The sequence below is a fragment of the Phyllosticta capitalensis genome, assembly GCF_038381095.1.
Source record: "Phyllosticta capitalensis strain CBS 128856 chromosome Unknown BKA78scaffold_4, whole genome shotgun sequence".
NCBI lineage: Eukaryota > Fungi > Ascomycota > Dothideomycetes > Botryosphaeriales > Phyllostictaceae > Phyllosticta > Phyllosticta capitalensis.
Genome location: NW_027117442.1, coordinates 1,106,121 through 1,133,506, shown reverse-complemented (window position 1 = coordinate 1,133,506; position 27,386 = coordinate 1,106,121). Strand labels below are relative to the sequence as shown.

General features: G+C 55.7%; 14 protein-coding genes and 1 non-coding gene across 15 annotated transcripts; 6 read left to right on the top strand and 9 right to left on the bottom strand.

Moving 5' to 3' along the window:
* Window positions 1-598: 598 nt before the first annotated feature.
* On the top strand, window positions 599-2,500 carry BKA78DRAFT_378893 (uncharacterized protein; the record flags this gene model as incomplete). Its single annotated transcript, XM_066892922.1, has 7 exons — window positions 599-798; window positions 844-1,006; window positions 1,056-1,187; window positions 1,235-1,343; window positions 1,392-1,715; window positions 1,772-1,827; window positions 1,885-2,500. The coding sequence occupies 7 exons, from the start codon at window positions 599-601 to the stop codon at window positions 2,122-2,124; spliced, it is 1,224 nt and encodes a 407-aa protein (XP_066745337.1). The 3' UTR covers window positions 2,125-2,500.
* A 604-nt stretch (window positions 2,501-3,104) lies between these two features.
* On the bottom strand, window positions 3,105-4,345 carry BKA78DRAFT_115538 (uncharacterized protein). The gene has a single exon (XM_066882340.1). It carries the CDS (start codon window positions 3,961-3,963, stop codon window positions 3,274-3,276), a length of 690 nt encoding a protein of 229 aa, XP_066745336.1. The 5' UTR covers window positions 3,964-4,345; the 3' UTR covers window positions 3,105-3,273.
* On the bottom strand, window positions 4,109-4,603 carry BKA78DRAFT_294577 (uncharacterized protein; the record flags this gene model as incomplete). The annotated part of the gene is made up of 1 exon (XM_066886372.1): window positions 4,109-4,603. One exon carries the CDS (start codon window positions 4,601-4,603, stop codon window positions 4,109-4,111), a length of 495 nt encoding a protein of 164 aa, XP_066745335.1.
* Window positions 4,604-4,945: 342 nt separating this feature from the next.
* On the top strand, window positions 4,946-6,127 carry BKA78DRAFT_115530 (uncharacterized protein). The gene is made up of 3 exons (XM_066882339.1): window positions 4,946-5,308; window positions 5,371-5,987; window positions 6,058-6,127. The coding sequence occupies exons 1-2, from the start codon at window positions 5,233-5,235 to the stop codon at window positions 5,931-5,933; spliced, it is 639 nt and encodes a 212-aa protein (XP_066745334.1). The 5' UTR covers window positions 4,946-5,232; the 3' UTR covers window positions 5,934-5,987; window positions 6,058-6,127.
* Window positions 6,128-7,498: 1,371 nt separating this feature from the next.
* BKA78DRAFT_t77 lies at window positions 7,499-7,581 on the bottom strand. Its single transcript has one exon. It is a non-coding gene; the product is annotated as a tRNA-Arg (tRNA).
* Window positions 7,582-8,328: 747 nt separating this feature from the next.
* Window positions 8,329-10,917, bottom strand: BKA78DRAFT_249331 (uncharacterized protein; the record flags this gene model as incomplete). Its single annotated transcript, XM_066884465.1, has 2 exons — window positions 8,329-9,490; window positions 9,539-10,917. 2 exons carry the CDS (start codon window positions 10,915-10,917, stop codon window positions 8,329-8,331), a joined length of 2,541 nt encoding a protein of 846 aa, XP_066745333.1.
* Window positions 10,918-15,713: 4,796 nt separating this feature from the next.
* Window positions 15,714-16,069, bottom strand: BKA78DRAFT_351862 (uncharacterized protein; the record flags this gene model as incomplete). The annotated part of the gene is made up of 2 exons (XM_066891256.1): window positions 15,714-15,860; window positions 15,956-16,069. The coding sequence occupies 2 exons, from the start codon at window positions 16,067-16,069 to the stop codon at window positions 15,714-15,716; spliced, it is 261 nt and encodes an 86-aa protein (XP_066745332.1).
* Window positions 16,070-16,350: 281 nt separating this feature from the next.
* On the top strand, window positions 16,351-16,764 carry BKA78DRAFT_351861 (DASH complex subunit Hsk3 like-domain-containing protein; the record flags this gene model as incomplete). Its single annotated transcript, XM_066891255.1, has 2 exons — window positions 16,351-16,553; window positions 16,674-16,764. 2 exons carry the CDS (start codon window positions 16,351-16,353, stop codon window positions 16,762-16,764), a joined length of 294 nt encoding a protein of 97 aa, XP_066745331.1.
* Window positions 16,765-17,170: 406 nt separating this feature from the next.
* BKA78DRAFT_311338 (uncharacterized protein) lies at window positions 17,171-18,064 on the bottom strand. Its single transcript, XM_066888202.1, has one exon. The coding sequence runs from the start codon at window positions 17,656-17,658 to the stop codon at window positions 17,215-17,217; it is 444 nt and encodes a 147-aa protein (XP_066745330.1). The 5' UTR covers window positions 17,659-18,064; the 3' UTR covers window positions 17,171-17,214.
* A 230-nt stretch (window positions 18,065-18,294) lies between these two features.
* BKA78DRAFT_115391 (uncharacterized protein) lies at window positions 18,295-19,141 on the bottom strand. Its single transcript, XM_066882337.1, has 2 exons — window positions 18,489-19,141; window positions 18,295-18,343 (listed from the first exon to the last, which is right to left on the bottom strand). Exon 1 carries the CDS (start codon window positions 19,036-19,038, stop codon window positions 18,580-18,582), a length of 459 nt encoding a protein of 152 aa, XP_066745329.1. The 5' UTR covers window positions 19,039-19,141; the 3' UTR covers window positions 18,295-18,343; window positions 18,489-18,579.
* A 12-nt stretch (window positions 19,142-19,153) lies between these two features.
* Window positions 19,154-19,628, top strand: BKA78DRAFT_115143 (uncharacterized protein). The gene has a single exon (XM_066882331.1). It carries the CDS (start codon window positions 19,269-19,271, stop codon window positions 19,554-19,556), a length of 288 nt encoding a protein of 95 aa, XP_066745328.1. The 5' UTR covers window positions 19,154-19,268; the 3' UTR covers window positions 19,557-19,628.
* On the bottom strand, window positions 19,616-20,128 carry BKA78DRAFT_115265 (uncharacterized protein). The gene has a single exon (XM_066882335.1). The coding sequence runs from the start codon at window positions 20,040-20,042 to the stop codon at window positions 19,701-19,703; it is 342 nt and encodes a 113-aa protein (XP_066745327.1). The 5' UTR covers window positions 20,043-20,128; the 3' UTR covers window positions 19,616-19,700.
* Window positions 20,129-20,586: 458 nt separating this feature from the next.
* Window positions 20,587-21,213, bottom strand: BKA78DRAFT_115236 (uncharacterized protein). Its single transcript, XM_066882334.1, has one exon. It carries the CDS (start codon window positions 21,090-21,092, stop codon window positions 20,715-20,717), a length of 378 nt encoding a protein of 125 aa, XP_066745326.1. The 5' UTR covers window positions 21,093-21,213; the 3' UTR covers window positions 20,587-20,714.
* A 1-nt stretch (window position 21,214) lies between these two features.
* BKA78DRAFT_115358 (uncharacterized protein) lies at window positions 21,215-22,157 on the top strand. The gene is made up of 2 exons (XM_066882336.1): window positions 21,215-21,883; window positions 21,937-22,157. Exon 1 carries the CDS (start codon window positions 21,336-21,338, stop codon window positions 21,840-21,842), a length of 507 nt encoding a protein of 168 aa, XP_066745325.1. The 5' UTR covers window positions 21,215-21,335; the 3' UTR covers window positions 21,843-21,883; window positions 21,937-22,157.
* Window positions 22,158-24,135: 1,978 nt separating this feature from the next.
* Window positions 24,136-27,008, top strand: BKA78DRAFT_351860 (uncharacterized protein; the record flags this gene model as incomplete). Its single annotated transcript, XM_066891254.1, has 3 exons — window positions 24,136-24,575; window positions 24,657-25,056; window positions 25,113-27,008. 3 exons carry the CDS (start codon window positions 24,136-24,138, stop codon window positions 27,006-27,008), a joined length of 2,736 nt encoding a protein of 911 aa, XP_066745324.1.
* Window positions 27,009-27,386: the final 378 nt, after the last annotated feature.

Genomic DNA, 27,386 nt, shown 5'->3' with positions numbered 1-27,386 from the left:
GCCAGTCGCCACACAAGCAATCAATCCTGTACCTGTTTCAATGGCCGTCCCTTTGCAGAACAGACCTGTCGCAGCCCGTGACAGATGCCGTCTAGATCTCTTTTGTTGTCATACTGCAAGTCCACTTTTTCCCTTGTCCCAGCTGCGCAGAGATTGGATTTACGAGCAAAAGTCGCACCCGGAAAGCTCGATTGCGAATGGTGTGCAGCTGCACCTGCCACATGGCTCAACGGTCATTATAAGCCAGTAGCATGGCAGCACGGCGTCCTAGCTCACGATGCTAAGCTCCAATCCGCAACCTCCTTCCTTTGCATCACGCGATTGCGCTATCAGTGCTGGGGTCAGTGCTACGCCAGACTGCCGAATTGGCTCACCTACAGTACCGAACACCCCATCGCAGGTGGGTCACGTCGTTGCCATGTGTTGCGAAAATTTCCCGACAGACTGCTGTACCACCGCATAAGAAGTGCTGTCCAGACGTCTAGAATGACTAGTAACGGCTCTCGACAGTCCCAAATAGAGTGAAGTCCTCTCTGAATTCGTTGCACAACGGGCATGTTCACTCTCTCGGAACTCACATTTGTTTCTTGACTTTGCAATGCGTTTCTTCAAGATTTTGGCCGTGGCGGTGACGAGCAATGCGGCCACGACTGCTGCTGTGAAATATACCCCGGCGTCGAGCTCCATCACCGACTCACTGGCAGCCGGCGCATTGTCAAGTTTCGAGGACTATGTCAAGGTCCAAGGCATCTACAATGGCACTTGCACGATGGCAAATGCCGCCGTAAGAAGAGACTGGTAAGGCAGCCATTCATTCAAGGGATACATTGCTAACAGATTCAGGGACTCCCTCACGGCTACCGAAAGAAAAAAGTACATTGCGGCCGTCCAGTGCATTTCGACCAAAAAGAGCATCACTCCGAGAAGCATCTGTCCCGGTTGTCGGACCAGATATGACGACTTTCTGGCTACCCACATAAACCAGACCATGACCATCCACGGCACGGTATGTTGGGCGACCATAATCCCTGTGCAATAGCTGACCAGTGCGACAGGGCAACTTTCTCGCGTGGTGTGTACTAGAGTCTAGGGAAACAAGCATCGCTGACAGGTTCAGGCACCGCTACTTTACTTGGACGTATGAAAAAGCTTTGCGTGAGGAGTGTGGATACGACGACTACCAACCAGTAAGGAGTCCGAGGTGCGAATCGGCCAAAGATGCTGACAATTGCAGTACTGGAATTGGCCCAAGTACGCATTGGACCCTCTCAACTCGCCACTTTTCGATGGCAGCGACGCGAGCATGAGCGGCAACGGCGTGTACGAGTACCACGAACCAGTTTGTCCGTTTTCCAACCCCTGAAGAAGCTATGCATCCCTAACCTCCATAGGCATTCCTTCGACATCTACGCCGTACATCAAAGTCCCGCAAGGTAGCGGCGGCGGATGTGTGTCTTCAGGCCCATTCTCCAACTTCACTGTGCGCTTGGGACCCGTCAGTCCAGCCTGGAGCAACATGTCGACGAACCCGCGGCCGGACGGGCTCGGCTACAACCCGCGCTGCCTGCGCCGCGACATCAACCCATGGATCTCAACGGGATGGACCAAAGACGTCGACGTCGACTTTCTGGTGACGGGAACTTCGGATATTTTGAGTTTTCAAAATCGTATGCAGGGTGATTTTGCAGCCGGCTATGTTGGCGTGCACGATGCTGGTAAGACCATTACAATTCGCAACCCGTGTCTCGAGGTTGCTTACACAATATGATAGGGCACATGACAATCAATGGAGATCCTGGTGGAGACCTCTTCGCCTCGCCTGGTGATGTAAGTCTTTCTTCGTACCCCTTTTCCAGGCCGAACTCTGTTAACACAACAAAACAGCCAACATTCTACCTGCATCATGCGCAAATCGACAGGACATGGTGGACATGGCAAAACCTCGACACGCCCAGCCGAACCTTTGTCGTTGCCGGCTCAACATCCATGATAAATGCGAGCGCACCCGACACAACACTCGACGACATGATCGACCTCGGCTTCAACGCGCCCGCCATCTCATTGCGCAAGGCCATGAGCACACTCGGCGGCGCTGGCGGCCCCTTTTGTTACATATATCGATGATGGCATGCAGGAATGATGGGGAGTGTACGAAAAGCGATGAAAGGAGAAAAGTCTACGATACGAAGCAACGACGAGCGTCGTCACGAAAAACAGCTCGATACACAGGTTAGGGACTGTTGCATTGGAAGGGAAGTTCAAGCGGTCTTGCATATTAGATGTTCATTTTGTCGGTTGGGTTTGTTCAGGGGCATTTGCGTCTTCTTGCTACAATAGAAGATGGCTTGGCGGGCGTAATGATCACGATAGCACGACGACGGCGTACAATAGACTCATGGTTCCCTGCTCCAGCCGCGTTCTCCTTGGTCCTTTGAAAACTTGTCAAGCTCAGCATCTTGTCTTCCTTTTCCGAGGCGCTCAAAAGTTCCTCATCGAGAAGCCATCCAGTCATTTCAGTCGCCCCCTCACACAGCAGATTGCGACTCGAAACCACTCATCCCACCACCTGTAGCCTCCCCTCCCTCACCACCACACCGCACTACACCCACGCGTCCCCCTCTCCCTCAGTCCAATGACTTTGCCCACGCGCTCGTATCCAACACGTGGGCCCCCTTTGCTCCCGTCGTCGCCGTGACGCAGCGTTGCGCCGCCGCACTGCAGTGCGCCTGCCACGCCCGCGCTCACGCCCACGCGGTCCGTCTGCGCAGCTTACCTCAGCCTCCGCTTTGCGCTGCGAGCTGCGTGTTGTGTATCCAGCAAGAGGTGCACGTGAGGTGAGGGAGGACGGTTGTGTTTGACGCGAATCGAGTCACGGCGCTTTTGTGAGAGAATTTGGGGCTGAGCCGACGGGTGGTGGGCAACCATGTGAGGGGGCGGAAGGATGAGGAGGGGTGAGATGCTGGAAGGGGGTAAGGGGGAGTTTGTTGAAAGAAGATGAAAGAGCTAATCTGTGAGAGCGATGGGATGGCCGACAAAAGTGCCTGTAGTGACGAGGGATGAGCGGTCGAAAGCATGGAACTTCTTACACCAGTTGGTTTCGCTTTCGCATTTGCATGACTTCTTTCACCGTGTTGCGCGGGAAGTACCTTTTGCAGTGTGTGTAAGGTACATACGAAGTACGAGATCGACCAAGAGCTGCAAGCGCACGCTCCAGCGGCCAGCGCTGCTTGGCCGGTCCTCACAAACTCAAAAACCCAGCCATATGAAAGACCGCTATACGTGACTCAAGCGCGCATCCACAAACCTCATTCTAGAACACTTGGTTCCTGTTCCGGAACGGTGCAGAAGGTTCTTCGATCCAAAGTAACACGGTAGGCGATCATGCAGGTATCCGAAACTCTTTTTATTCTCGTTCAGAAAAAACGCGGGCGTTTTGAAGCAGCATCGCGGGCTGCAGCTCTCCTGATGCGAACGGCCAGACGTGAGACAGGAACCACGTACCTGGTCGCATCTGATCTGCTCCCCGCAAGAAATGGAAACGTTCGTGGAATGGACGACGAACAGTCGCGCCTGATTTGGTTCGGTCTGCCTGTTACTTGCCCCACCACTGCTATCGCGCTCCCCTGTCTCTGATGGACCGAGGTCCCGCTTTGGGTTGCGCCCGCACACGCGGCACAGAATTTGGCGCGAGATCGACAGAAAAAGTCTTGGTGGTGGGGAGTGAGGGGCTATGAGGTACAAGAGGGAACGAAGAGGGACAGACGCTATTAGAATGGACTGAGGTACTGCTCGAGATGCACCGAAATAGTAGAGACAGCGGTGAGGAGATGGGTATAACCGCGCAAACCGAAAAAGACAAGAATCCGAGAAACCATTTGCTCGATGCAACGCCATGGTCATGGTAATCCCCTCGCTCCTACCAAAAATGTAACCCGGAAATATGGATTTTGCGCCGCGAGGCATCCAATCTTTACATGAATGTTGTGTAGTCCCATATGCCCATTTGTAGTGCTGCTGTACGTGTCTGATGTCATGCCACCGCCCGGCGTTTGTCGCGACGGTACGTAGAGAGTCTTGGAAGAAATGCGTTTCTTGCGATTGCAAAAGATCAGCGTCCTACGCGACGATCGAGCTGTTCGACGCGGGCGCGGTATTGCTTGACGATTTGGCCAATATGACGAATCTTTTCGAATTCGGTCTGCAGTTCGTCGATTTGGCGGAGGATCTCGTGGAAGCGGGCTATTTGGGCGTCGGCGTCTTGGATCAGTCGGCCAGCGCGATCATATTGCATAGCCGTGGCAGACTGTGTTTGCTCGTTGAGCTGAGGCGCGGTTAGCTTGGTTGTCGCGATGCGGGGGACTAGACTCACGGCGGCCCATCGCTGCTGTATAGAGTGCAGCAAACGATCAAAGTGATGGCTCAATGCTTGTAGGCTCGTGGGATCGAGCAAAAGACGGCCCTGGCTCGAAGCCTGGCTGGCGGCGCGCGACGAAGAGCCGCCATTCTGAGAAAGAGCAAGCTGCTGGTGATGGCGGAGAGTTTGGATTTCGCCGGGGGAGAGGCCGAGCTGGCTGTCTGGAATGGACGCGGCCGGAGAAGCCATTGATTGAGGCGGCAGCGCAGGCCATGCGAGGCATTGTCTCTCAACTGCTCATGGCGGACGGAGGAGGAGGAGAGGGGTGGGTATGCCGTTTTCTTTGACGCGCGCGCAAGGCTCGGGTTGGGCAGAGGCGGGTGAGGTTGTTTGGCGGCGGTGACTGGTGAGAGGTGACAAACGACACGGGCAGACGAGAACAACGAATGGACAAGTCAGAGTCAGCCAGCGTGTGGTCCGTCATACTCCAGGTGGCACTGCACTGCAGCCCTATCTGAGGTGTCTGAACAAGTCGTGGCTACCAATGGCCAAAAGGGACGGGGGCCCGCGCCTTGCAAGCCCACCGACCACATCGCAACCACCAACTCCAATTCGACATCTCCTCTCTGGAAGACCCAGCGTCACGGCCTTGTCGCCGCCCAGCCACTCAGCACCTTGCAACCTACACCACCTCCCCAACTCCAACAGCGCCAACGTGCTTTTTCCCTCTCGCCGCGGACTCCATCCCAAACAATCCCCCTCATCCGCGCAATCACTAACCCATTGCTGCAGGTCCTCGCGTGCTGCCGCTCCTCGGTCCCGGACCTCTACTTGGATGGTGCAGCTGCCATCATAATTATTGGTTAGTCTGCGGCAGCATGGCGAGGTTGGGCAGAAGCAAACGCCGTACAAGCCACGGCACTTCAGCTCCACCTCTACCTGGTCGTTGGGACTGTGCGTGTGCCCGAAATCTCCTTTTCCTTTGCTGTTTGTCATCTTCAAGCTGAGATTTTCAGTCTCTTTTGCATTTCCCACCTGCTCTCAAACACCATCGCATTTTTCCGGCCGTTTAGGATCGCGTGGCGCTTCCCACGCGCCCTCACGCGCAAGACAAATCCCATACATTTACTTGCTGTGGAATAAGTCCGACAGATCAATTCTACACAGCCGCTCATTGCTTCTTCTCGTTTCCTGTCTACGAGACGCCACAGAGCCAGAGATTTTGCTTTTGGCTGCCATTCTCAGCAACAGTAAATGCTTCTCAGGCGCTCGAGTGGCCCCCACGCCACGCCAAACGATCCATCAGTCGACAAACGCAGTGCCGACTCCGGCGCCGGAGGCCTCATTCGATCTTTTCCAGCCGTCTCCCAGCACCGAGGCATCGTCTCAGCAAGTTCCCCATGTGTCAGCCACAGCTCCAGCTCTTGCAAGGGCGGAAGCGGCGAAGCGAGCAAACAAACATCAAACGGGACGGGACGGCGGACGGATCGCGGACTGTCTCCGCCAAGCCGGACCCTGTCCAGCCGGGATGCATGCACACCTTCCCTTCCGACTTGCCGCTCCCAAACTGTGGTCCTGACGGAGACGTCCAGAGATCGGGATGTGGACAGAAATCCACTATGATCCGCATCTGGTAAATCACGGAGCTAATACCAAACGAGTAGGAGGCATGGCCTCCTTAGTCTACTGGCTAAAGGCGGCAGATGTTGCAAAACATGTATGCTGAATCCTCCATGTCTACTACTCGACCATTTCTTCAACACCTCCGCATGGCACGGGACAAACGCTCCGTCTCAGTCCCGCATATTCCTAACCAAGTCACTCGGACCCCGTGTCCCGGTGGCATTCAAATCGCGGACGGCGGCTACAAGACTCGCCATCAATTTCCCCTTTGGGAATGAAAGGGGGAATCTTGGCCCGACATTTGCGCACATCGTCTTTCCCTTCTGGGCCTCCTCGACACGTTAAAAGTAGTAGCCACTCAGACGTCCACAAGAACAAGGTTCAGTCTGAGGGGTCGTCTTGTAGTGCCGCTATTAGTGTATGCAAGTAGTCTATAGGTAAGTTGCCGCGTGGAACGCTTATTCCCGGAAAAATACATCGGGTTGTCCCTAAACAGTAAAACATTGTCGTCTTGGAGCGAGTTGCGTGTTTCCGGTCCCGCTTATGCAAAACATTCGCCTATTGACTTTTGTTTGCGCCACAACGGTCAGATTCTTGTAGCTTAAATTCACATATCTTAAAGTGAATCGATCGGAGGGTCTGGCGATTGGCATTAATCGCGACACAGTATTTTACCATTTTATCAAGATTCTATTACATTAATTGAGAAATTAGGGGATTTCACATGGATGAATTGATTTGAATAGGGATTGTATACAGGGGGACTCTCAACCAGTGTATTATTCTGTATCTTCTTTGTTAAACACACCAGCATCCAAAATATAAACCGTTTTTCAGGCTGGAGAAGAGTTTTCTTTAAGTCGGGAGCTGATACTTGGTAAGCGAGAGAATTCAAAGGTCAGATTTTAGCCATGGTGTTGACATTTGAATATCATCGGAGTCCGAAGATATTCATTCGATTGAAAACACACAGCTCTGACCCCTAGATCCTAACCACCATCACCACCATCACCACCACTAAGCTGGCCCCCAAAAGAAATGGAACCATGAGCTCACTTTTGGACGTCAGAACAAGGTCCTAGCCTCTAGGGAGATCCTCTGCAGCAGTCGAATCAAAGCAGGCAGAATCGCCAGTGAAAAAAAGACGCAGAAGCTCAAATCTCTGAACTTCAAGATAGGATCCCGTTCGAGACAAAAGGATAAGTACCGGAAAACAAATTCAAGTTCATATTCTGTGCTCGCTGGCTCGCCCCATCTCCCCTTTTCTCCATCTCGCGTCATCTGCCCTTTGGCTCTGGACCTGTCGAGAGGATTGACAAACCAGGAAAGGGGGGATAAAAGACATTGCCAAAAAAAACAACACCACATTGTCAACCAACCTCCTTCAATGCGCATCCATCCCCCTTCCACTGACTCACACAGGTCCACCAACCGTAAATCCCTCAGACCGTGCTTTCGCTACCACACTTCCCAACACCGTAGTGGCTGCGCAAAAAGAGGAGACAAAAAGCTCCCGAGCAGCAGGTCAGCCAGGAATTGAACCTGGGTCTTGCCGCGGAAGAGAACGTCGCCGCGGGCATATGCTACCACTGCACCACCGACCCTTTCATAAACGTTTGCTTGCTTCGTCGCTGTGTGCTGTGGGACCGATGGCGCAGGATTATATAGGTAATGAATAAACTGCCGTGCGGATTTCTTCTGCTGGGCCAAGTGACGAAACAACTGTGTCTCTTCTCACTTGCCAACACTTTGGCTTCGGACTTTAGAATAGAACAGGCGAGCAGTGGAGATGCATCATCCAGCCGCATCTCTTCTTTATCGCTACATTTTCAAGCGCATCAAAGCATGAAGCGCGACGAAAACTCAACGTAGGAAAGAAAGCCCTTTTTACACATCCTACATACACTAGACACTAAGACTAAGAATTATTTTTTTCGAATGCACCACTCGCCCCTCGCCCTCCCCATTCCCGCTCCCTATTCGAAATCCATCCATCAACCCCCCTAGCCCTATTCCAATCCGAATACAACCCAACAGACTACTACAGCCCAATCGAAGGTAATATGCTTTGAAAACCCCATCTCATCTGCACCCCCAATTCCTGCTGCTGCAACTCCTCTCATCGGAGTCCAAACATCCAATCAACCGCACGCCAAATGAACAGCCAATCGACGGATCAGCAACGCTCCCACGACCAAAGATCCAAAAAGCTGCGCCAAAAACAGGCAGCATCTCCGACGAGAATCTCTCCCCTTTCGCCTGCCAAACAGGCAGCCAGCTGCTCGCCCTGAGTATTACGCATTACCTCCACCACCATACTAATCTAACTCGTTCGGTTGGTCGTTGGTCGTCTACATCCTGATGACGACCCTTACCCCGACAGCTCTCGCCTCTCGGACGCAGCACGCCAAACACGTGCGACCCACACGGCCGACGAGCGCATTCTCACCGCGGTCCGCACACCAGGCGCGCGCCAGCAGCGCCAGATCGGAGGCAGAGGCGCCTGTCGAGCCCAAGCCCCTGGGCGAGCGCGCGTCGATAACAAGAACCTCGCCCGATGCGGCCGTCTCGTCAAGCAGGCTGATGCTGCTCGACGAAGGCGAGCTATGGTGCGACTGGGCAAGCAACTCCAGCGGCGACACGACGCGGAACTTGTGCGACGCGTGGAGCGGATGCGCGGGGAAGCGGCGTGATGACAGTTTGCGAGGTGGAGGAGCCTCGGGAGGATGCGGCGTCGTCGAGTCGTGCCGGCCGTCAGGGTATGGGCTGTTGTTGGCGCCGGTGCTAGCGCCGCTGTTGTCATTGACGATGCCACGGCAGAGGCGGAGGAATTTGTTGTTGGGTGTTGGTGTGCAAGGGAAGGCGGTGATGAAGTTGACGTCATAGGTCAGGGCCAGAGTCGTGCTCGTCTCGGGCGAGGTGAATGTTAGGTGGGCCGAGTACGTTGGTGTTGGCGTCTCGTCCGTGTCACTGTCGTGAGTCTCCAGTGACGGGGGTGGTGTCTCTGGACTGAGGGCGAGCTTGGTGAATCTGATATCCGAGACAGGAACCTCGTAAAGATCTCTCGGGACGCTCAAGTCCTCTTCAGAAACAGCGTTGGCCTGCTTTCCCGCAAGGTAATCCGAGTCCTTTGCAATCTGGTCGGCTTGCTCAATTCTCGCCTTGCTCTTCTTTCCCTGCGATGGTGGAATGATGGCATTCACTACATCAACCCACATGTCATGAAAGCCTTCCGGAACACATGGCGTACTTATCCACCCAATGCACTCTTTTGCACCTTCAATGGCACCAAGTACTCTTCCTATGACACTGCTCTTGCTCCACCAGCTACGTCCAGAGTACAAGAATCCGCCGTACAGATTGGCAGAATCGCCTAATGCAGCAACGGCGAGCTTGTCATTCTCCAATAAGGTGGACATGAGGAGGTGAGATATTGGCTCGCCGGGAAGAACCAGGCCAGAGAGGTACGTTCGGCTAAGCCAGCCACCAATGTCTGGAGGCTTACTATCATTGCTGCGTACAGACGTGTCTCTACGGAGCAGCAATGGTCTGAATGATGACGGTGGCGGAGGGGGCGTAACCGATGGTTGTAGCTGCACGGAGCGGCTGCTGGCCAACCTGCTGAGGTCTGGGCGCCTGAACGCATCGTCAAAGTAACCCCCTGAATCCTTGACAGATCGTGGAGAAGCAAGTGGAGTAGCCAGCGGGGTGCCGTAGATGCTCGTCGTTGCGGGTGTTGGAATGTCTTGCAGTTTGGCATTCAGGCTGGACGTTAGCTCGGACAAGTTTGCCCAACCCAACGACTCTGCAAAGAATAGCAGACCAGAAAGTTGCCGATCTCGGTGTCTTGGCTTCAGCCAGAATTCGGTCTCTCGAGGCTCATCGGTCTCTTCGATGCGAGTGTAATTCAAGGCCGCCAGGAATCCTCTTCGCTTTGGCGTCAGCGGCGCCGGCTCTTCCTCGATAATCTCGACATTTTCCATGAAGCGTCTGGCCAGGACGAGGTCCCAGTCGGTTTTGCGGGTCTTCATATTAGCGAAATTACGAACTTCTGCCGCCGTCAAATGCAGCTCGTCCGTGACCTCCTGAACACTCAACCCTGATATCGCGTCGAGCCGGAGAAGCAACTCTGAGGCCAACAAAATCTGAAGAAGCAGCATATCGCGCTCGCATGGTCCGCCAAAATGTTCCTCTTCAGAATCTCCCATTCCGCCTTCCCACAAAAGTTGTCCCAGCCGGATCCGCCATTCGACGGTGCTGAAATCGCGCCAAATCCCCTTGGTCCTTAGGATCCGGATCAGAGTCTCGATTTGCACCTTGAGGCCAGTAGGATCTCCCGTTGAACCGTCAAACCGCGGCGGCATCAGGAATTTGCCAAAGAGGTGGGCGTAGAGTTCTCCCGTCGACTGCGTATTCAGAATGGTCGTCTGCCCGCCACTGTCACGGTAGGTCTGGTGGCAACGACTCAGCTCCATCAATCGTTCGTAAATGAACCGCTGGTCCAGCCACTTGATTCCTAGCTTTTCCGGGGCCGACTGCAGCAATTCACGATTCAAAAAAGCCTCTTCATCCTCCTCCTGTGTCCGGAAACGGTCCGCTTTGGCCTCCTCGAGAAAGTGCTCGACTCCTATTGTGCCAATCTCCAGTCCTTGCGCACTCAGCATGCTTGGCACCTCCACGACGTCGATTTCGTAACCGGTGAGCGGTCCGGATCCGGGAGTTTGTTGACCAAAGTCGCAGAGATGAGGCCTCAAGGTCGCCGCGGCGAATGCTGCGTGGGGTAGCCGGGGACAATCCGACACGTCTAGCACGTTTACATCCTGATCAAACGGGAAATCGACCTTTGGAGCTCGCCGGCCTTTGGTTCTTTCGACTGCGAATCTTGGGGCGCCAGAAAAGAGCTTGGGAATATCTTCTGCGGTCAAACCTACAGCATCCATGGTGTCAGCTTCTTGTTCCATCCACTCCATCTCTCCTTATTCATTCCCCCTAAAGACCGGACCACATGGAACGGGAGCAGGCGGCGGCCAATACGCACCCCTTTGGTCAAGACTCGAACGCTCTTCCGGTATGACGTCGGACTGGGCGTCGTCGTCGTGTTCGCCATCGATTGCAGGCGTGACGAGCGTCTCACTTATCGAACGGGCCGAGGGAGCGGCGGCGGTTCTGTCATGGTCGAGCTTGGTCAGGGTAGCTCTCGAGCGGCGACGCTTCTTGAGGGTGCCTCTGACGGGCTCGGGGACAAGAGATTTGCGGCGCGGTGGGGGCGGAGAATCTTGTTGCTGTTTACAAGCAAACGGCATGTCAGCGCGTGCTGGTAGCATGCAGGGAGGGGTACCAACGTGGAGAGGATGTTCGGCGGGGGAGGGGGTCCTCCGCAGCTGCCATCTCTCCTGTATCTCTTTGGTGAAGGAGGAAAAGAGCTGGCGGAGGTAGTCGCGCTTTCTTGGGCGGTGGTCTCCGGGAGGTTTTTCAAGCGCGGCATCCTGATCAGGCGCGTTCCTCCTGCGCCAGCCAAAGGGCATGTTGCACCTGGGGCGCTGGGCGTGGGGTGCAGCGGCGGCGGTGACGGCGTTGGGGCGTTGGTCGGGTGTTTTGCGAGGCAGCAACGTATTTCTTCTTGCCGACGCAGCAGCAGACGAGGCACTGGCAGACGAGGCCTGAGCAGCGCTCGCAGCATACACCGCTCATTGCCCGATATCGCGCGCGTGCGTTCAGGGGCGAGCGTCTTTTGGGAGGAATCAAAGCTTCCAGGGCCAGGTCGGACCGGCAGGTCATGATGGGCAAGAGAAGAGGCAAGAAGAGAGGTGTAGCAAGCGTGTCCGGGAGGTTGGTTGCTGCACTGTATCACGGCTGGTGGGCAAACAGGGCCACACCCTGGTCGGGCAGAATGGGACTGTTGATACGGATAGCTGGGCCTGGGGCGGCGCTGCTGCAGGTGCAGATGCACGCTGCCAGGAGGCTGTCTGTGCGAGAAATGGGACGCGCACAGCGGTCAAAGAGGGCGGCCATGGGGAGCGTGGTGTTGATGATGATGACGGCTGAAAGTGTTGAAGAAAGAGGTGCTGTGTACTGACAACAGGTACTGCTAAGGTACGTTCCCAGGCAGCTGGCTGGGAAAAGCTTCGACGACAGCTTCTCCCGCGCTTCCGCTCGACTTCTGGAATCCGCCCGGTGCCCTCGGCGCAAATCACTCTTGGCACCGCTGCTGCTCGCCTGACTCTCCACCTCTGTCTTTAATCCCACTTCATCCGCGTAAACACCCTCGCCAACTGCAGCCGTTCCATTTGTAAAAGTGGAATGATGCCCTCCAGCGATCTAACCACCGGCCCGCTTCTGCGCGGCCTGTCACATCCCCGCCCCAGACTCGGCTCAAACAGCTCCAGCTTCACTGCCCCGTCTTGACATGAAAACCCTTTCCTTCGAATATTTCGTGTCTCAATTGGGTCTCAGCTTTACCAATTTCTGCCGCCGAGCATCTTGGTGCTCAATCGTGTTTTGAGAGCATCCATGCAGGAAAACCTGGTCCTAAAGTGGGATTCGGAGGGGATTGGTACTCGTAGAAAGCTTGCGTTGCTCAATCAAATGTAGAAAGTCCGCCATGCATCCAAGGAGTTTGAGAATCAAATCACCAAGCATTCAACAGACATCCCCGTCATCCCAACAAAATTGAAACGGAAGGTTGGTGGTCTCGGCGCCTGGGAATATCTCGTATCTCAACCAGTATTTGCGGCAAGGTGATCAAGGTCGAGTTAGATGTGTCTCGTCTCCTCTACAGTAGGGGATCGTTTCGTCTGATTTGGGAGGCAGTTGTCGAGATGACAAAATCCCATGTCTGGTTTAGTGGTCCGAAACCTCCCCAAGAGCTCCCGGGCGAATTTTGCCCCAAACACAGGTAAGCGGTGCGGTAATACTGTGTCGACCCACGAGTTGGAATTGCTTTGTAGATTGATGATTGGTGACAGTAATAGGAGCATTGGTGGGTGGGCATTGGCTAGTTGCTCCTCGAGAAGAGCAACAAAGAGAATGCTAAATGCAGCAGTTCAATAATGCCTCAGGAGAAACTGGAACACAGCCATAGATATCCGTAAACAATCGGTGGGTGCCGCTTGACCGTTTGCCACTATCGGCTGAGCATTTACATGGTCGACGGAAAATTCTTCGAGAAGACCCTCGACGGACTGCTTCTGGGTGGCCGAGAAGATCATGAACGTCACTGAAAGACATCTTTACATGAAATCTCTCCCACACCATGTCCGCGATCAAAAACAAGTCTGGAAGATGGCTTCGCGCCCAGTGTTCGTCATTTTGAAGACTGTTGACCAGTCAAGCAGACTCCTCCAATAGCCGATGAGTGCTGACCCCCAAAGGAAACAGATTTGGCATAGAGTGGCTGATACAGCCGTCAAGCCGCAGTCCGCTAGTAGATCTAAGCCGAAGCAAGAACGACAGTGCCAAAGCCATTCAGCAGACAAAGTGGAAGAGATCTTGCGGCCAAGCGATGACTCTGTATCTTGCGTGACGAAGTAACCATCCAAATCAAAGGCGGTCGGTATATCGTTGACGGCAAGGCAATTGAATTAGGTGCCGTTAAGGAAATATTGGGTCAGGATGTGGGCATGGTCGGATTTTGCGGCAGGAAAGTTCATCGGCATCGCGGAACGTCTTGTTGGTAGTCGTATGTAAAATCGATCCAGGAGCTGGTGATAATTTGATGCATGTTCATGAGGAATTCGTGGGTCCTAGAAATCAGTTGACAAGTGATGGCTCCACAGCTTATTTTGGTTGTGAGAGCAAGCAAAGGGCGATCAGGTGTTGGTAACAGGATGAGAGGAGGCGCAAAGACACCAAGTCTCATGAAAAGCCTCACTTGCAAGTGCAAAGACTTGTGAACCAACTGGAGTCTAAACTTCTGCCACGCCAACTCTCACTGGCCTCATGAGATTTGAGTGCAGCCTCGATTGATTCATCTCGGCCGACCAATCCAGCTGGACTGAAAAGATCATGCATGTCCAACGGGACGGCGCTGTATTGCTGATATCCGCAAACTCCACATTACAAACACGAGTGTCGGCGGTCTAGACTGGGTTATACGCTGGACCAGCTCTGAGCTGAACTTTGGTGGAGGCGCATCGTATGTTCATATGGGCAAATCTTAACAACATGCCACTCACGGTGAGTGTCGTGAAAGCTTGCGGATCGTGTGTTCTGTAGGTCGATCTCGTATCTTTTTCGCTGGGCAGAAAGGAGATCTTCATGAAGCAGTCCCCGTCCATGGATGGGTTCTCTGAGAACACCTCAACTACGCTGGAACCTATGGCCACGCCGTTGATTCAATTGGTTGGCGCTAGAGATCTCGGATTCTCATACCGTAGCTGAACATCTGGCGGATAGATTGCGCCCTTAATTTCAAAATTCCCTTCATCTTTCTGTTGAGATCCAGTTCAGAGCTATCAGTGAGACAGTCGGTAACCCAAGTATTCAGGGGAATCTCGGTTTGCGTGACTTGTCATGATGCTCAGTGGTCCGAATGCCCAAAAATGTTTTCTCCTGAAATGACTGTTCCTCATGCGTACTGAAGCAGTGACTGATTGGGCCAGTCGTCCTTTGGTTTGTTGACCACGCTTCGAAAGGGAATTCAATGGCAACTGGACGGTCTCGGCCGGCAAAAGTCGTTCGAGCTCTTAGATTGTTGTTCTCTTTGCTGACTTATCGAGAGAGGGTTTTGATTGCATTGACATGCGTGCACCGTTTTCTTCTCATCATACATGACGGCAATCATTCTTGAATCCATCCATCACTTTCCTCGTCTCTCCCCTTGGACGACACCAAAAGGCTTGTCTCCGCTTCCACGGGATGCTGAATACAGTCGGAAAAGGCAGGCGGCCTTCTCGGGGGCTTCTCTTCCAAGCGAAATCGTTTGAGTCGCAACTCCCACACGACACCACTCATCGCTCAGGTTTCATTTTAGCGTGACTTGCGAGAGTTTGGTATACCCGCCTGGAGGATACCGCAAATTCACGCGGACTGTTGTCCTCAGGAGTCTTCCATATATCTCGGCGTCTCCTGAACCGAAGCCTGCCGCGAGGAGATTGATAGCCAGACGAACTTCGCGGATTTCATATTCCAAAACCTTATGTCCGAGGAGTAGATGCGCCAACTCCGTCGCTTGCGCGAAGCCATGACGAGGCGACAAGAATTCCTTTTTTGGTGACGGACCGAGAGCCTGCGCGCTGAATGGCCAGAAGAGTCAATCACAGCTTCAGAAGGCACCCACGAGGACACTTGCTGTGTTGAAGACGTCCAGTGGCAGTGATCACTCAACAAGACTCGCCGGTCACTTGCTCGGCCGTCTCTCAACCGATGGACACCCTCGCGGCACGGAGCGGATGCCCCGCTGGACATGCTTTTCGCTTGGCTGCATCATACCCCATTACCCCGACTTGACGTAGGGAGCGTTGCGGCCGGCCATCTAACCGTGACAGGGCCCTCCATCGCAAGGCCCTGAGAAAGGCACAATGACGATGGCTGGCTGCGGCGCAAGGGCATCGGATGAATTGCGGCTGGCGTCCCGTATGGCTTGCCATTCGTCCGACATGCAGCGGTGTGCAGCCCAGCGACTCGACAACAATGTGGTGGTGTACTGAGGGTGTTCGTCCGGCCATGATGCGAACAAGTACGACCGCGTGGCATTTTGCGGTGTTGATCGTGTCGGCGGGTAGCCGCGTTTCGCGGCTCAAGAATTGGACGAACTGACTCGACGCGCTTGGATTTCCGCGAGCTTTTTGTCGAGACCAGCTTTTTGTTCGACCAGCTGCGCGCGCCTCTGCTCCAGGCCGGCGATGCGTGCTTCAATGGGCACTTCTTGGGCAGCCTTGCGTGCCTTTGGAAACAGTGTTAGCTTCCATTGAATATCCTCGAGATGAGAAAGTTTCGCTCGAGTGTTGGAGCTTGCCATGGCTCCTGTCAAGGACTTACCTGACTTTGCTGGCTTTGCGTTTTCAAGCCGGCACCGTAAATAGAACCCGTCACAGTGATGGCTGCGACACTTCCGGTGAGCACCCAGAGTCGAAGAGTTTTTGGGTTTGGCATTTTCCTGGGGTAACGAGTCGAAGGAGGTACGGAGGTTTGAAGTTGGGGGAGCAAAATGGTGGAGAGGTCTGGGTGGTTCGTTGGCGAGCTTGCACCACCCCACCGTTTGTTAACTCCGAAAACACCGTAAACAACAATTCCCAGTCTCTTGCGACAGCCACGCTTCCAACAACACAACCCCTCTCTACCATCCACCGACCTCAGCCACTTTTCCGTTCGCAGCAATACCCAGCAAGCCTTCCGGAAGCTCCCTGCGTTATCCTCTCTCTTGCAACGTCGACATGTCTGGAGTCCCTCGCCCGCATTCGGGCAGCAACTCGCGTCACAGTACGATGCCGTCCTCGCAGAAACCGCGACAGTTGTCGCACCTCCACTCCCAACTCGCCCAGCTGAACGCCAATATTTCGGATCTCGAAAATCTGCTTCGGATGACGGCTGTCCAAGCCGAGAGTATGCGCGGTCTGGGAGGATACTGTGGCGGAATGTAGGTCGAAATCCTGAAAGTCCTGAGCAAGATCGGGTGGTCCTTATTCAGTCGGACAAGATGGATGGAGGACCGACGATTTGATATATTCAGATGCAATTAACACGTATCTCTGCGCAGGTTTATGGCAGCCAGCAAGGTGCTCGGAGAAGAGACCGTCAACGGCGGGAACGCAAGCAACCAGACCGAAGGCGCACGCGACCACCCATGATAAGAGATGCTGCCGGAGGAACCAGTTCCCTGGAACACGATAGGATGCACGCGCGGACGTGTCACCATCTCAGAAGGTCAATTCCTGCACATGCGCGCGAAGTCTGAACCTCGGCGAAAGCCATTTCGTCATCCTCCCTGCCTGCAAACGTATCGAACCAATCTGCCTTGGCTTTGGACCGGTCCCAGAAGCCAACCAAGCGACCGTGACTGTGGAGGCTATCAAGATCCCCGGATTCGTGCAGCTACCGACACAGGGAATAGTCGAATACGGGGAAGGACCAAGAGGAGCTCCTCCTCACTTCTGTACGCAGCTGCTCAGGAAGCATTATGCAAGAGAAAATGATAAGAGACGAGTAGAGAGCAATTCATACCGTAATGGCCAACCAACCACGAGATACGAAAGTTGCCTTGCGCACGTCTTTTGGGTGAAGATCAACCCTTGTCTGAGCTAAAGCTCAAACTTAGCAACAGCCCCCTGCACCCCAGATTGCTTAATACTCTGGAGCAACGTCTGTTCCCCCACCATTGCCACTGCTCCACGCGTCTGCTTCAAACGTGGAGGAGGCTCCAAGACTGATCTCGTTGATCCGTAGGGCTGTGTTGATAGCCGGAGGGGATCAGCATGCAAAAAGCCACCTCTGCACGTCCAACGGCTTCCCAGGACGACAATCAGGACCATCACGCGCGCGCGAGTCATCATCTGGATAAGTACCCAGCAACAAACCACACATCCGTGGGGGTAATGGGGTGTCCAAGGCCCCGTCCAAGATAAGTTCCCCACGGTTGTTAGGCCAACTGCGAGTGGGTTGTGCGTTTCCCAATTGCCAAAAGTTGGTTGGAATATCACCGAGAGCCAGCCAACCCGCCAACCAACCAACCAACCAACAACCATTACCTAGCAAAGAAGAAGGAAGAAAATCAACAGCCTGCGAACCCCAGCTCGCCCGCGCGATCCCGTATCAGCGGCGCCTTAACCGCCCTGAAACGCCTTGCCGGGTCCGGGGCAAGGCGAAAAAGCGGTAGGTAGCTGCATATGCGCGCGCATCTTCGTCATATCCACCACCACCCCAGCCCAGCAGGCGGCTTCATGTGTGCTTTGCCATGCCGGACTGATAGGATGGATGGTCCCCGTCTGGCGGCGGCTCAGGGCCACCGTCATTGGCCCCAGCTCGGACTCAAAGATAATGTCGTTCGTCGCAGTTGCGTGGGATGATGATGCGAGATGCGCAGTCAGTACGGGATGGGCCAGAATGACGGTGCTTGGCGCGAGAAGCTCGTCATTGCGGAGGATGCGGTACAAGCCTGCTGCTGCTGCTGCTGCTGATGATGATGGCAGACAAGGAAGGCCAAGCCAGGCATGCCTACGTATCAAACGTATGTACGTGTAGGGTAGGTACGAGCAGATAGCGAAGACGAGCTGGGGGTGGGTAGCTGCCTGCAGGACAAGAAGAAGCTCGTGCACAGTTTGGCGGTTGCCGGGTCGTGGAGGTCGTCAATCATCCATCACTACTGGCCAGCGGTGTCGAATCTTCGAAACGAATAACCAAACCCTCGGGGCGATAACGCTATCTCTGTGTCTGTCCGCGGCGGCAGCATGATCAGTGTGTGTGAGAGTGAGAAGTGTGCGTCCCCCCGTTGGTTGGTGCCCTGGAACCAGCACCTGGGCAATCAGCAGCAAAGGAAAAAAAAAAAAAAAAAGTCTGCGCTTAGGGCAACTGTTACCTGGGTAAGTAGCCGTCTGCCTTGGCTGTTGCGCAATTGCGAATAGATAGCGGTAGTCGGGAAAAGCCCACTTGCTTGAGTCGTTGGTCACCTATAAGAAAAACGAGCCTCGCTGTCTGGTTTTTGGGGCTCTTTCATGGAGTACAAACGCCTTTGTCCCCGCTACCCCAGGATGACTTTGGATTTTGGATCTGGACTCGACTTCTGGAAAACACCCGGCAACCCACCCCCTTCCCCCTTGTGGAGCATGTCGCCTCCTCCACCTTTCCCCTTCCCTCCCATATTGCAGACTGGTTCTGGACTCGCTGCTGGACCCTGGACTGGCCTGACTTCTCTGACCTGACCTGAACCTGACCCGGAGTGCGGCGTGGAGATTGATTGCATCACCACAAGACGGAAACCGGGCAACGACCTGGTCCTTCACCGCCACCAGAAGACCGACAACAACGGCAACTGAGCCCGTTGTGGCGAATATGGAGATGAACATCTCTCGACAATCTGGACAAGGAGTCGCGTGGCGGTTTTCCCTTTGTGGCATATGGACCATCATCCAATCTAGGAATTGAAACCACGGACAACTCGATCTCAGATGCTGGCAGGATAAACCATTTGCCTTGCCAGAAGCGAACGCTACATCTTTCTACCACCACGACCAGCACTCTACATACGACGCTCCATCTCGGTGTCTAAGCGACTCCAGGGTCCTGGTCTGGTCCGCTCCGAATCCTTCGGCATCGCAGGAAGGGCAGCCCGTTGGCTACATCGATTTGATAATTCCAGATGATGGTCTTATCGGTGGTCGCGAGTCGCGAACGACTGACTTTTGTTGCCGCAGTGGAGCCGGTCGCCGCAGCAGTCCGACTCCAGAAGAACGCACGCACGCACAGCTCATGCATGGATTCCAAACCAACAGCACATGTTTTGACGGTTCTGCGGTTGCTTCCTCCAGGTTCGCCGGCTGGTGCCGAAGACGAAGCGACAAGCGAAGCAGTTTCGTTGCCTTCTTGCTGGTTCTGGGCCTCCCGCCTCCTGCTTCTCGCATGCGGCGCAGACGGACGACGGGGGTAGAATGCTGGAAGACCTTCTAGGACGAAATAATGTCCGCCAACCAGACGGCGCCGTCTTTTCCTCGGTGTTTGCTCCTCACACCGTCCGGCTTTCCTGCCGCAGCTGAGTGATGAGCAGCCTGACCGGGGTAGCCCGGCGGCGCCGTCACTGCTGCACGGCAGCGACCAGCATCGAGCGGCCGGCCCCAAGCGACTCCAGGACCCCTATACGAAACAGAGCAACGTTGCTCCGGACGGCCGCGCGTGGCCCGCCTGCTGAGACCAACGTCAATGGCGTTTTATGATTTTGGTCTGGATGCACGATTCTGGGGAAAAATGCAAAAGAAAAAAAAAGTAAACGGTTAAGAAAAGACGGCACGCGAGGTGGACAGGGCAAAAGAAGTTTAACCTGATGAACGGCACGGAGAAAGCAGGGCAAAGCTGGATTGGGAGTCAGCAGCATCACCAAGAGGAACGGACGCGGCAACCCCCACGGCGGCTCTCGCATCTGACAGGCCAGAACGACAGGCGCCCTGGTTCACTCTTCTCTCACCGTTCTCGTTCCCTCTGCACGGCGTGGCAAAAGAGACAGGTCTCTAGCACAGCGCCCACGCGAACCCAAGTGTGAGACAGAGACCATCCCCGCTCCGCTCGGCCTGCAAGGCTTCTTTGCTATGCTTCAGGTTCTATTCGCTGCGCGCCTTTTGAGATGGACCAACCACCCACGCTGGATTTCCGATGCTGGCGTAGCGCCACGATGCCTGCGGGCGTTCTTGCAGCTTCCTAAAGCCAAACGGGATCGGAGAGCCAGGGCCCGCGCAAGCTTCACCCAGAAGACGAAGGTAGTTGACGAGCGGCCCTCCCCCTGGCAGCACAAGACGCGGGACGGCAGTTGGGGAGCGGAAGGGCAAAAAGGCATCGACATGGTCCTTTGACCAAGGAAAATATGGAGATGGGATGAGCGTCAAACTGGGGATGCTGATGTCGTCGTGTGCCTAACGGTCTCATCAGTGGCCCAGCCTAGCCCACACCGCCCACCGGGCATCCGTTTCGATTGATTTGCATCAAGGCGGATACGATGTGATGGTGAATCTGACCTCGTCCAAGAGGCGAGCAACCACGCGCACGGCGAGACAAAGCAGGCCATTGTTGGACCGACGAGTAATTTGCCCACCCAAGATCATGTAGCCGGGGCCAGGGCGAGAGCAGCATGTGCAAAGGGCAGCGAAGTTGTGGCGGTAATGGGGCGGCTTACCCAATTTGGCGTTTGGTGTGCAAAGTCCGTTAACGCCGGTGCGGTGGGCGCGCACCTGCAGATCGCCAACAGCCCACGGTGGCTTGCTTGGTGCTTGCTTGCAGGCTTGCAGGCTTGCAGGCGACCCCCACTCGAGTTGCCCGAGTGGGCGGCCAGGTTGAGGTCAGGTCGTCGATGCTTGTGTAGCAGGCTGATTGCCTTTGACTTGCATCGGACCTCCTGCTGCGGCGGGAACAGGCGGCGTCGAGCCAGCGTCGACATCAACGTCATGCAAAAGCCTCTCCAAAGAAAGCAGGGTGACATGTGAGAGACGACTGGACCTGGGCGACCACCTTTTGATGGACGACGGCAACACTGCAGCGCAACCTGCCCTCAGTCAGCTCAACGAGCCTCGAGCACTTTTACCTGCTACTCATGCTTTTTGAAATAACCATGGCCTGCCTGAGCCGTGCATCAAGCCGGGCTCGCGGCGCCGTTGGCTGCCCGACTCCAAACGCATGCGACTCGCCATGCTGACAATGCCCTGCCGCGCTCTGGGAGGCGATCATGGAAGCCCTTGCTCAGCCAGGGCGCCGTCGTTGCTTGAGCGCTCACGGCCACGCGACCGGCCGCCGCCCGCCCAAACCAGCAACGAAACTGTGGAGCGGTCCGATCGCTTGTGCGCGACGCCGTAACAAGAGACGAACCATGGCCTTTCAACTTACGGCTTCGCCTGCGTCCCATTGTCGGTCGGCATTCCTCGTTGGACGCCAGATGTCCGAATGGACCCTGCATCCGCGCGGCACCGCGGAACTGGCAACATGGGCAGTCTTGCCTTTTCCAGTCGACAATGCAATGCCAATCTGCTGTCGTCTCCACTATGGTCGGCGGCGGCGGCGACGTCAAGGGCCAGCAGATCCAGCGAGCACGGAACATGCCGCGGTGCCTGTCCGTGGGTGCTCACAAGCGAGCGCGAAGAGAGCCGCGGTCCCGCGAGCCAGCGTATTTCGGATGATGTGCACATCGTCATATCCAGCAAGGACGAGGCCGCGAGTCCACCATTCGCAGGATTGAAAGAGGAGGAGGCACAGCTGGAAACAATGGGCTTTGTACTGGTAGGTGGTTGGCCTGTTGTTCCAAATCCGGCGCAGACCCTGAGCTAGTGCAGTCTTCGGAAAAGCCGTTCTGCGACAAGGGCGTGGCAGGGCGAGCCGACTGGCAGGGAGCCGTGTCGAGAGACGGCGGGCACCAGGAATCTTAATCCAACGGGCGACTCGCTCGTTCCTCTTTCACCGGCTGGCCGGCCTCGGCCCCAACCGGGGCTACGGGCGCCGCCTTTTGCGGGCACGACTCGAATTCAAGGTGTATTTCTCGGCGGGCTTAGAAATGGCACTCAAGTCATTGGAAGTTGGGCGAGAAAAAAAAAAGGCAGCTGGCTCGTGACGGGCGGGCACCCTGAGCTGGCGGTCCTACCAATCAGCAACGTCGTCAGGCCAGTTCAGGGCAGCAAGGCGCGGCCGACGGAGCGAGGCGGCGTGAGGGAGCGACTCGCGTTGAATCTCGGGTTTTTTAGGAAGCCCGCAAGTGGGCCTGTGTGTCCTGGAGAGACAGATGTGAGAGAGTGCTGCATGCGCCTGCGGGGCTGGCAGCCTCATGGAGAGAAGCTATTCAGCGGCGGAGGCCCAGACCCGATCTCAGCGCTCCTGCGAGCATGTGAGAGGCTATGATGTAGGATGGCCAGGGAACAGCAGAAAATCAAACACCAAGGCGCTGGGTTTGGCGCGCCAAAGAAGTCTATGCGAATAAGCGGCGCTGCATCACGAGCGGCAGCCGGGCGACGCTGCCTGTTTTCCACGAGGGCGGGCTGCGCTTGAGGCAGAGGGTGGACAAGAACAGCAGATCGACTTGGGGCGAATATTGGCCAGGGGCCGCGATGATGGCGTGTGTGTGAGTGCCCTTTCAAAGGGGTCGAGGCTCGGAGCATGCCCGTCGACAAAAGTCTTGATTCTTGATGCTTCAGGGAAGGCAAGACGGATGTACCCAAGGTCTTGCGGGGGGGATCGCAGTCGACGACTCAACACCATTTTTCGACGCATGCTGTGATCGGGATGCAGCGCCGCTGATGGACTGCGCGCCCATGCCGCCGGCCGTGTTCATGCGCTGTATATACATGTCAATAAATAAAGCAGTTGTGGTCCAAATAGTGCGGCACAGCACCAGCTTGTTTCGGCTCAAGTGGCCTGCGGAATTACATCAATCGTCAAGCCCGCCGCGCCTCCCGTAACGCTTCCCGAGCTCCAATCCTTGCGCCGGCGTGCTCGTCTTGGAAGAGTAGCCATCCGGAGTGCGTGGCAGCGCGTGTGCCCTGGTCGGAGCAAGCTGACGAGGTGAGGTAGGTGGAGCAATGCAATGTGCTGCGCATCTTTGGTGTTCCGGGAGGTGTAGAGGAGGTCGTGAGGCTGTGGGGTCGAGATGGGGAAACGGTCGTCGAGCTCGTGTTGGCACGCGACAGCGGACGCAGAGCTCGCCGCATGATGGAAATGAGAGACAGGTCAGCGACTCGAGAGGGTCCGTGGTGGAAATGGTAATGGCGGTCATGATGGTGGTGTTGGAGTCGGTGTCGATTTGCGCGCCCCCTGCAGACGGGCATGTGGAGAAGTGGTTGGGGCACCCTGGGCTGGCGAACGAGGTGAGAGAGAGCCACAATTGCCGGCCAAAGGGCTGGTGAAGTCGAGGGCTCGTGCTTTGCCAGGGCAGGGCGTTCTGCGCTAGGTAGGCATGTACCTATCCCACACGCTGACTGTCCTGTTGACAAGAGGGAGGAGGAGGTGGTGAGGGAGAAGAAGTGTAGAAAGGGAGAACAAGGCGATGAAGCCAGAGTCTTGCAATAATGCAACACCATTTTCAACGACAACAAGCACAGTCTCTCGCAGGGCCCCAAAAGGCCCGAGTCCAACCCTTCACGGCGTCGCAAGCATCGCCCGGCCAAGCGTCGCTAGACCATCTCGAGCCACTGTGCCCGTCCGGTGCTAAGCCGGCTTCTGAAAGCTCGCCGACCCTGCCCTCTCTCCGCTGCGAGCATAGAAGAGAAGACACAGGCACTCGTGCTTGTCCTGCTTCTACTGTCAATTCTCCCGCGTGGCCTTGCCATTCCGCTCGTGGCCATTCATCCTCGTCATCGCCATCATCCTCCTCCTCACCTCTGCCGGACATCCCAAGACCACACCCCAAGCCCGCCTGCGCCCACCAACCCACCTACCTCACCTCACCGCTGACACACCCACACCTCAACCCGCACCCCCGTGCCTTGCGCAACACTCTTCCGCCCGTCATGTCTGGGGTCCCTTTTGGGGAGCGTGGGGGAGCAATGCCAGCCGCCTCTCCCTTGAGCGACTTCGACAGCGACGCCATTGGAGCCATGGCCGACCTGCCCTCTGTTCACACCTCATCATCACCGCGACACGTTCGGTTTCCTCGAGCCCAAAACGACCCTTCGTCTGGCGCCTCGTCCACCATCCAGTCCCTCACCTCGGCCAGCACCGTCGACAGCAAGCTGGATATCTCACCCACCGAAAGCGCCGCCCGCAACGGGCTGCTCAAAGAGACCTTCTTCCCCCGCTGGAGAAACGATGCCGTACCCGACTTTGACGACCCCGAGGAAATGCAAAAAAAGGACCCCATCGGCACTCAAATATGGCGCCTCTACAACAAGCAAAAGTCTCAGCTGCCCAACTCTGAGCGCATGGAGAACCTCACCTGGCGCATGATGTCCATGAATCTGAGGAAGATGCGAAGGCAAAGTCACCAGTCAGTCTGCCCCGGTCTTGGATTTCAATTCTAGCGTGCTAGGTGCATGTCTAGCATGGTGTTGACAAAGCATGCCGCTAGGTTATCATCGAAGCCATCCCCCGACGATAAGAACTCGCCCTCGAGACCCACGACCGCTCCTAGCGGTATCGCCCAGCTGCGCAGCCAGTCCCAGGACAAGCAGGCGCGCATCTCTGACGAGGCCATAAAGGCCGAACACATGAACATCGACGACTTCATTGTCCCCTCCTCCATAGGCTCCCCAGCGGGTATGCCACACTCGCCCACTGCCGACGAGCAGCCCTCTTCGACAGTCACCGGCCCTGCCATTCCCATACGGAAACACACCAGCCACCTCCACGATGATTCCCTCCACATTTCACGGGCCTCGGCGCCCTCTGTGCCTCCCATGGCGGCGAGGGAGAGCGAGTTTGGCTATGTGCAGCGTCATGTCCGCAAGACGAGCATCGACGAGAGAAGAGTAAGTCGCTGTATTGCTGTTTTTGGGTGACACCCCTGCTAAATCTTCCTTATCAGCCTCCCAAACGGAAACCGGATGCATCCCCGCAAGTCAACGGCATCATAATGCCCCACGAGCACGAAGACCTTGGCTTTCAAAATTACTCTCTCGAGCCTCCCCCTCTCCCGCAGGCCAACTTCCAAATCAACCAATCCAACAACCAGACTCACATACCCTTCAATCTGAACACCTTTGACCTCGACAACGACCCTATCATTGGCTCCGCGGGGCCTTTCCAGAACCAGTTTACCTTTTCTCCAGTTGGCTCTCCCATGGTCAACAACAACCAGAATCAATACTCGCACATGTTCAACAACAACAACTCGATGGCCTCGTCGTTGAACTCGACCGACTACTACAACTCACCTCCTGGCTCCGCCTATCCTTCGACCGTCTCCACACCTCAACCCATCCCCGAGGGCGAGCAGGTGTTTTTCGGTGGTGACCGGCAAGGGCTGGACATCCGTGGGCGCATGGGCGGCTACAACATGCAACAACAATCCGGCATGTCGAGCTCCATGCAACCGTTCATGTTCAACCCCACGTCGACCGACTCTCTGTTTAATTCAGTCTCGACGTCAGGTCCGCCGCCGCCATTCTCGTCACATGGTTATCACCAATCCGGCCACGTGGATCCCAACCAGGTCATCCAGCCCAACTTCCCCCACTCGCACAGGTCCCCTAGCATGGATTTGTCGCGCAACGACAACATCTTTCAGTTTGGGGCCGACTCTGATGGCGAGGAAGACGACGGTACCTTTGCCGACCGTACGATGCCGCAGTACTCGCCCATGGAAGACGCCAACATGGATGCCAACGGCGGCTTCCAGTGGGAGCATAACCTGTCGAATCAGTTCAACCCGACCCCCGCGCGGTTCCCGGCTGGACCCCCACGCAAGACGGTTACCATCGGGCCAACCGAGATGGTGCCCTCACCGCAAGATTGGAATACCGGCGGTAGTCTTGGCCGCACTCATGGCTCTGCTGCCTCTGTCAGCGAAATCCGGAATCGCGGTAACGACCCGCGCCGCCAAAAGATACCCCGCACGAGCTCGACGCCGAACGCGGCAGCCCTCGCACACCAGTCGATGCATCAGCGTCCAGTATCTTCACCAAACACGCCGCCGGAATCAGGGTTTAGCTCGGCAGGACCTTCTCGCCCGGCCAGCCCTGGAGGCGCCAAATCGAACGATCAGGCTGGCGTGCCCACCACTTGCACCAACTGCTTTACCCAGACGACACCCCTCTGGAGACGCAACCCTGAAGGGCAACCGCTGTGCAACGCTTGTGGGCTGTTTTTGAAGCTGCATGGTGTCGTGCGCCCCTTGTCGCTCAAGACCGATGTCATCAAGAAGCGGAACCGCGGGAGTGGCAATAGTGTTCCCGTTGGATCGTCGAGTCGATCGTCCAAGAAGAACTCGCGCAAAAATTCAATCGCCCACACACCTGCAACCACGCCCAATTCTGGAAAGGCTAGTGCATTTGGCTCTGAATCGCCCAAGTCTACTGCCGGTCCCGTTAGCAACGCAACAGCTAGCGGCCATGCCGGTGCTGCCGCTGCTGCTGCCAACAAGTCTGGTGTTGTACCTATTGCACCGGGGCCCCCAAAGATCCAGTCCTCTTCTCTGGCCAATTCGGCTCCCTCGCGTAACTCGGCAGTGGCCCCCAAACGTTCGCGGGCGTCCAAGGCCGCAAACCAAGACACTGAAATGAGAGACGCAGATGACACGACTGGAAAGGCCGCAGCTCCAGCGGTCGCGACGAGGAAAAATGAACCCAAGCCGCTTGTGCAACCGCCGTCGTCCATGAACACACAACACAACCCAATTCAGATGGGCTCAATGGGTCAAGGCATGGTAGCGGGGTCAACAAGCGGTCCCCAGGAGTGGGAGTGGTTGACCATGAGCTTGTAGTCGACATGTGACGAAGCTCCACTCTTCTCCTGGACGCCGTTTGACCTACGACCTTCCACGCTTTCCCTGTTTTGAATGTGCTGGTGTTTTATGCTCTTTTCCATGATACCCCAATGGACGACCATTCTTTTGCGAGTTGACCATGTTTTTTTTCACACGAATCTCGAATTTTCATGCCATCTCGTGTAGACTCAAGACATGGCCAATCTGACTGGAAGGAAAACTCGACAACCTACCTCGTCATTGGTCTGAGCCAGGCATGCCGAGCAGAAGCAGTGCAATGGAGGCAGGCGCTCTGCATTGACGACCCCGCCGGCATTTGAACTTGGCTCACGTCCGCCGTTGAGACCTACCTGTATCACCCCCTTTACAGGAGTT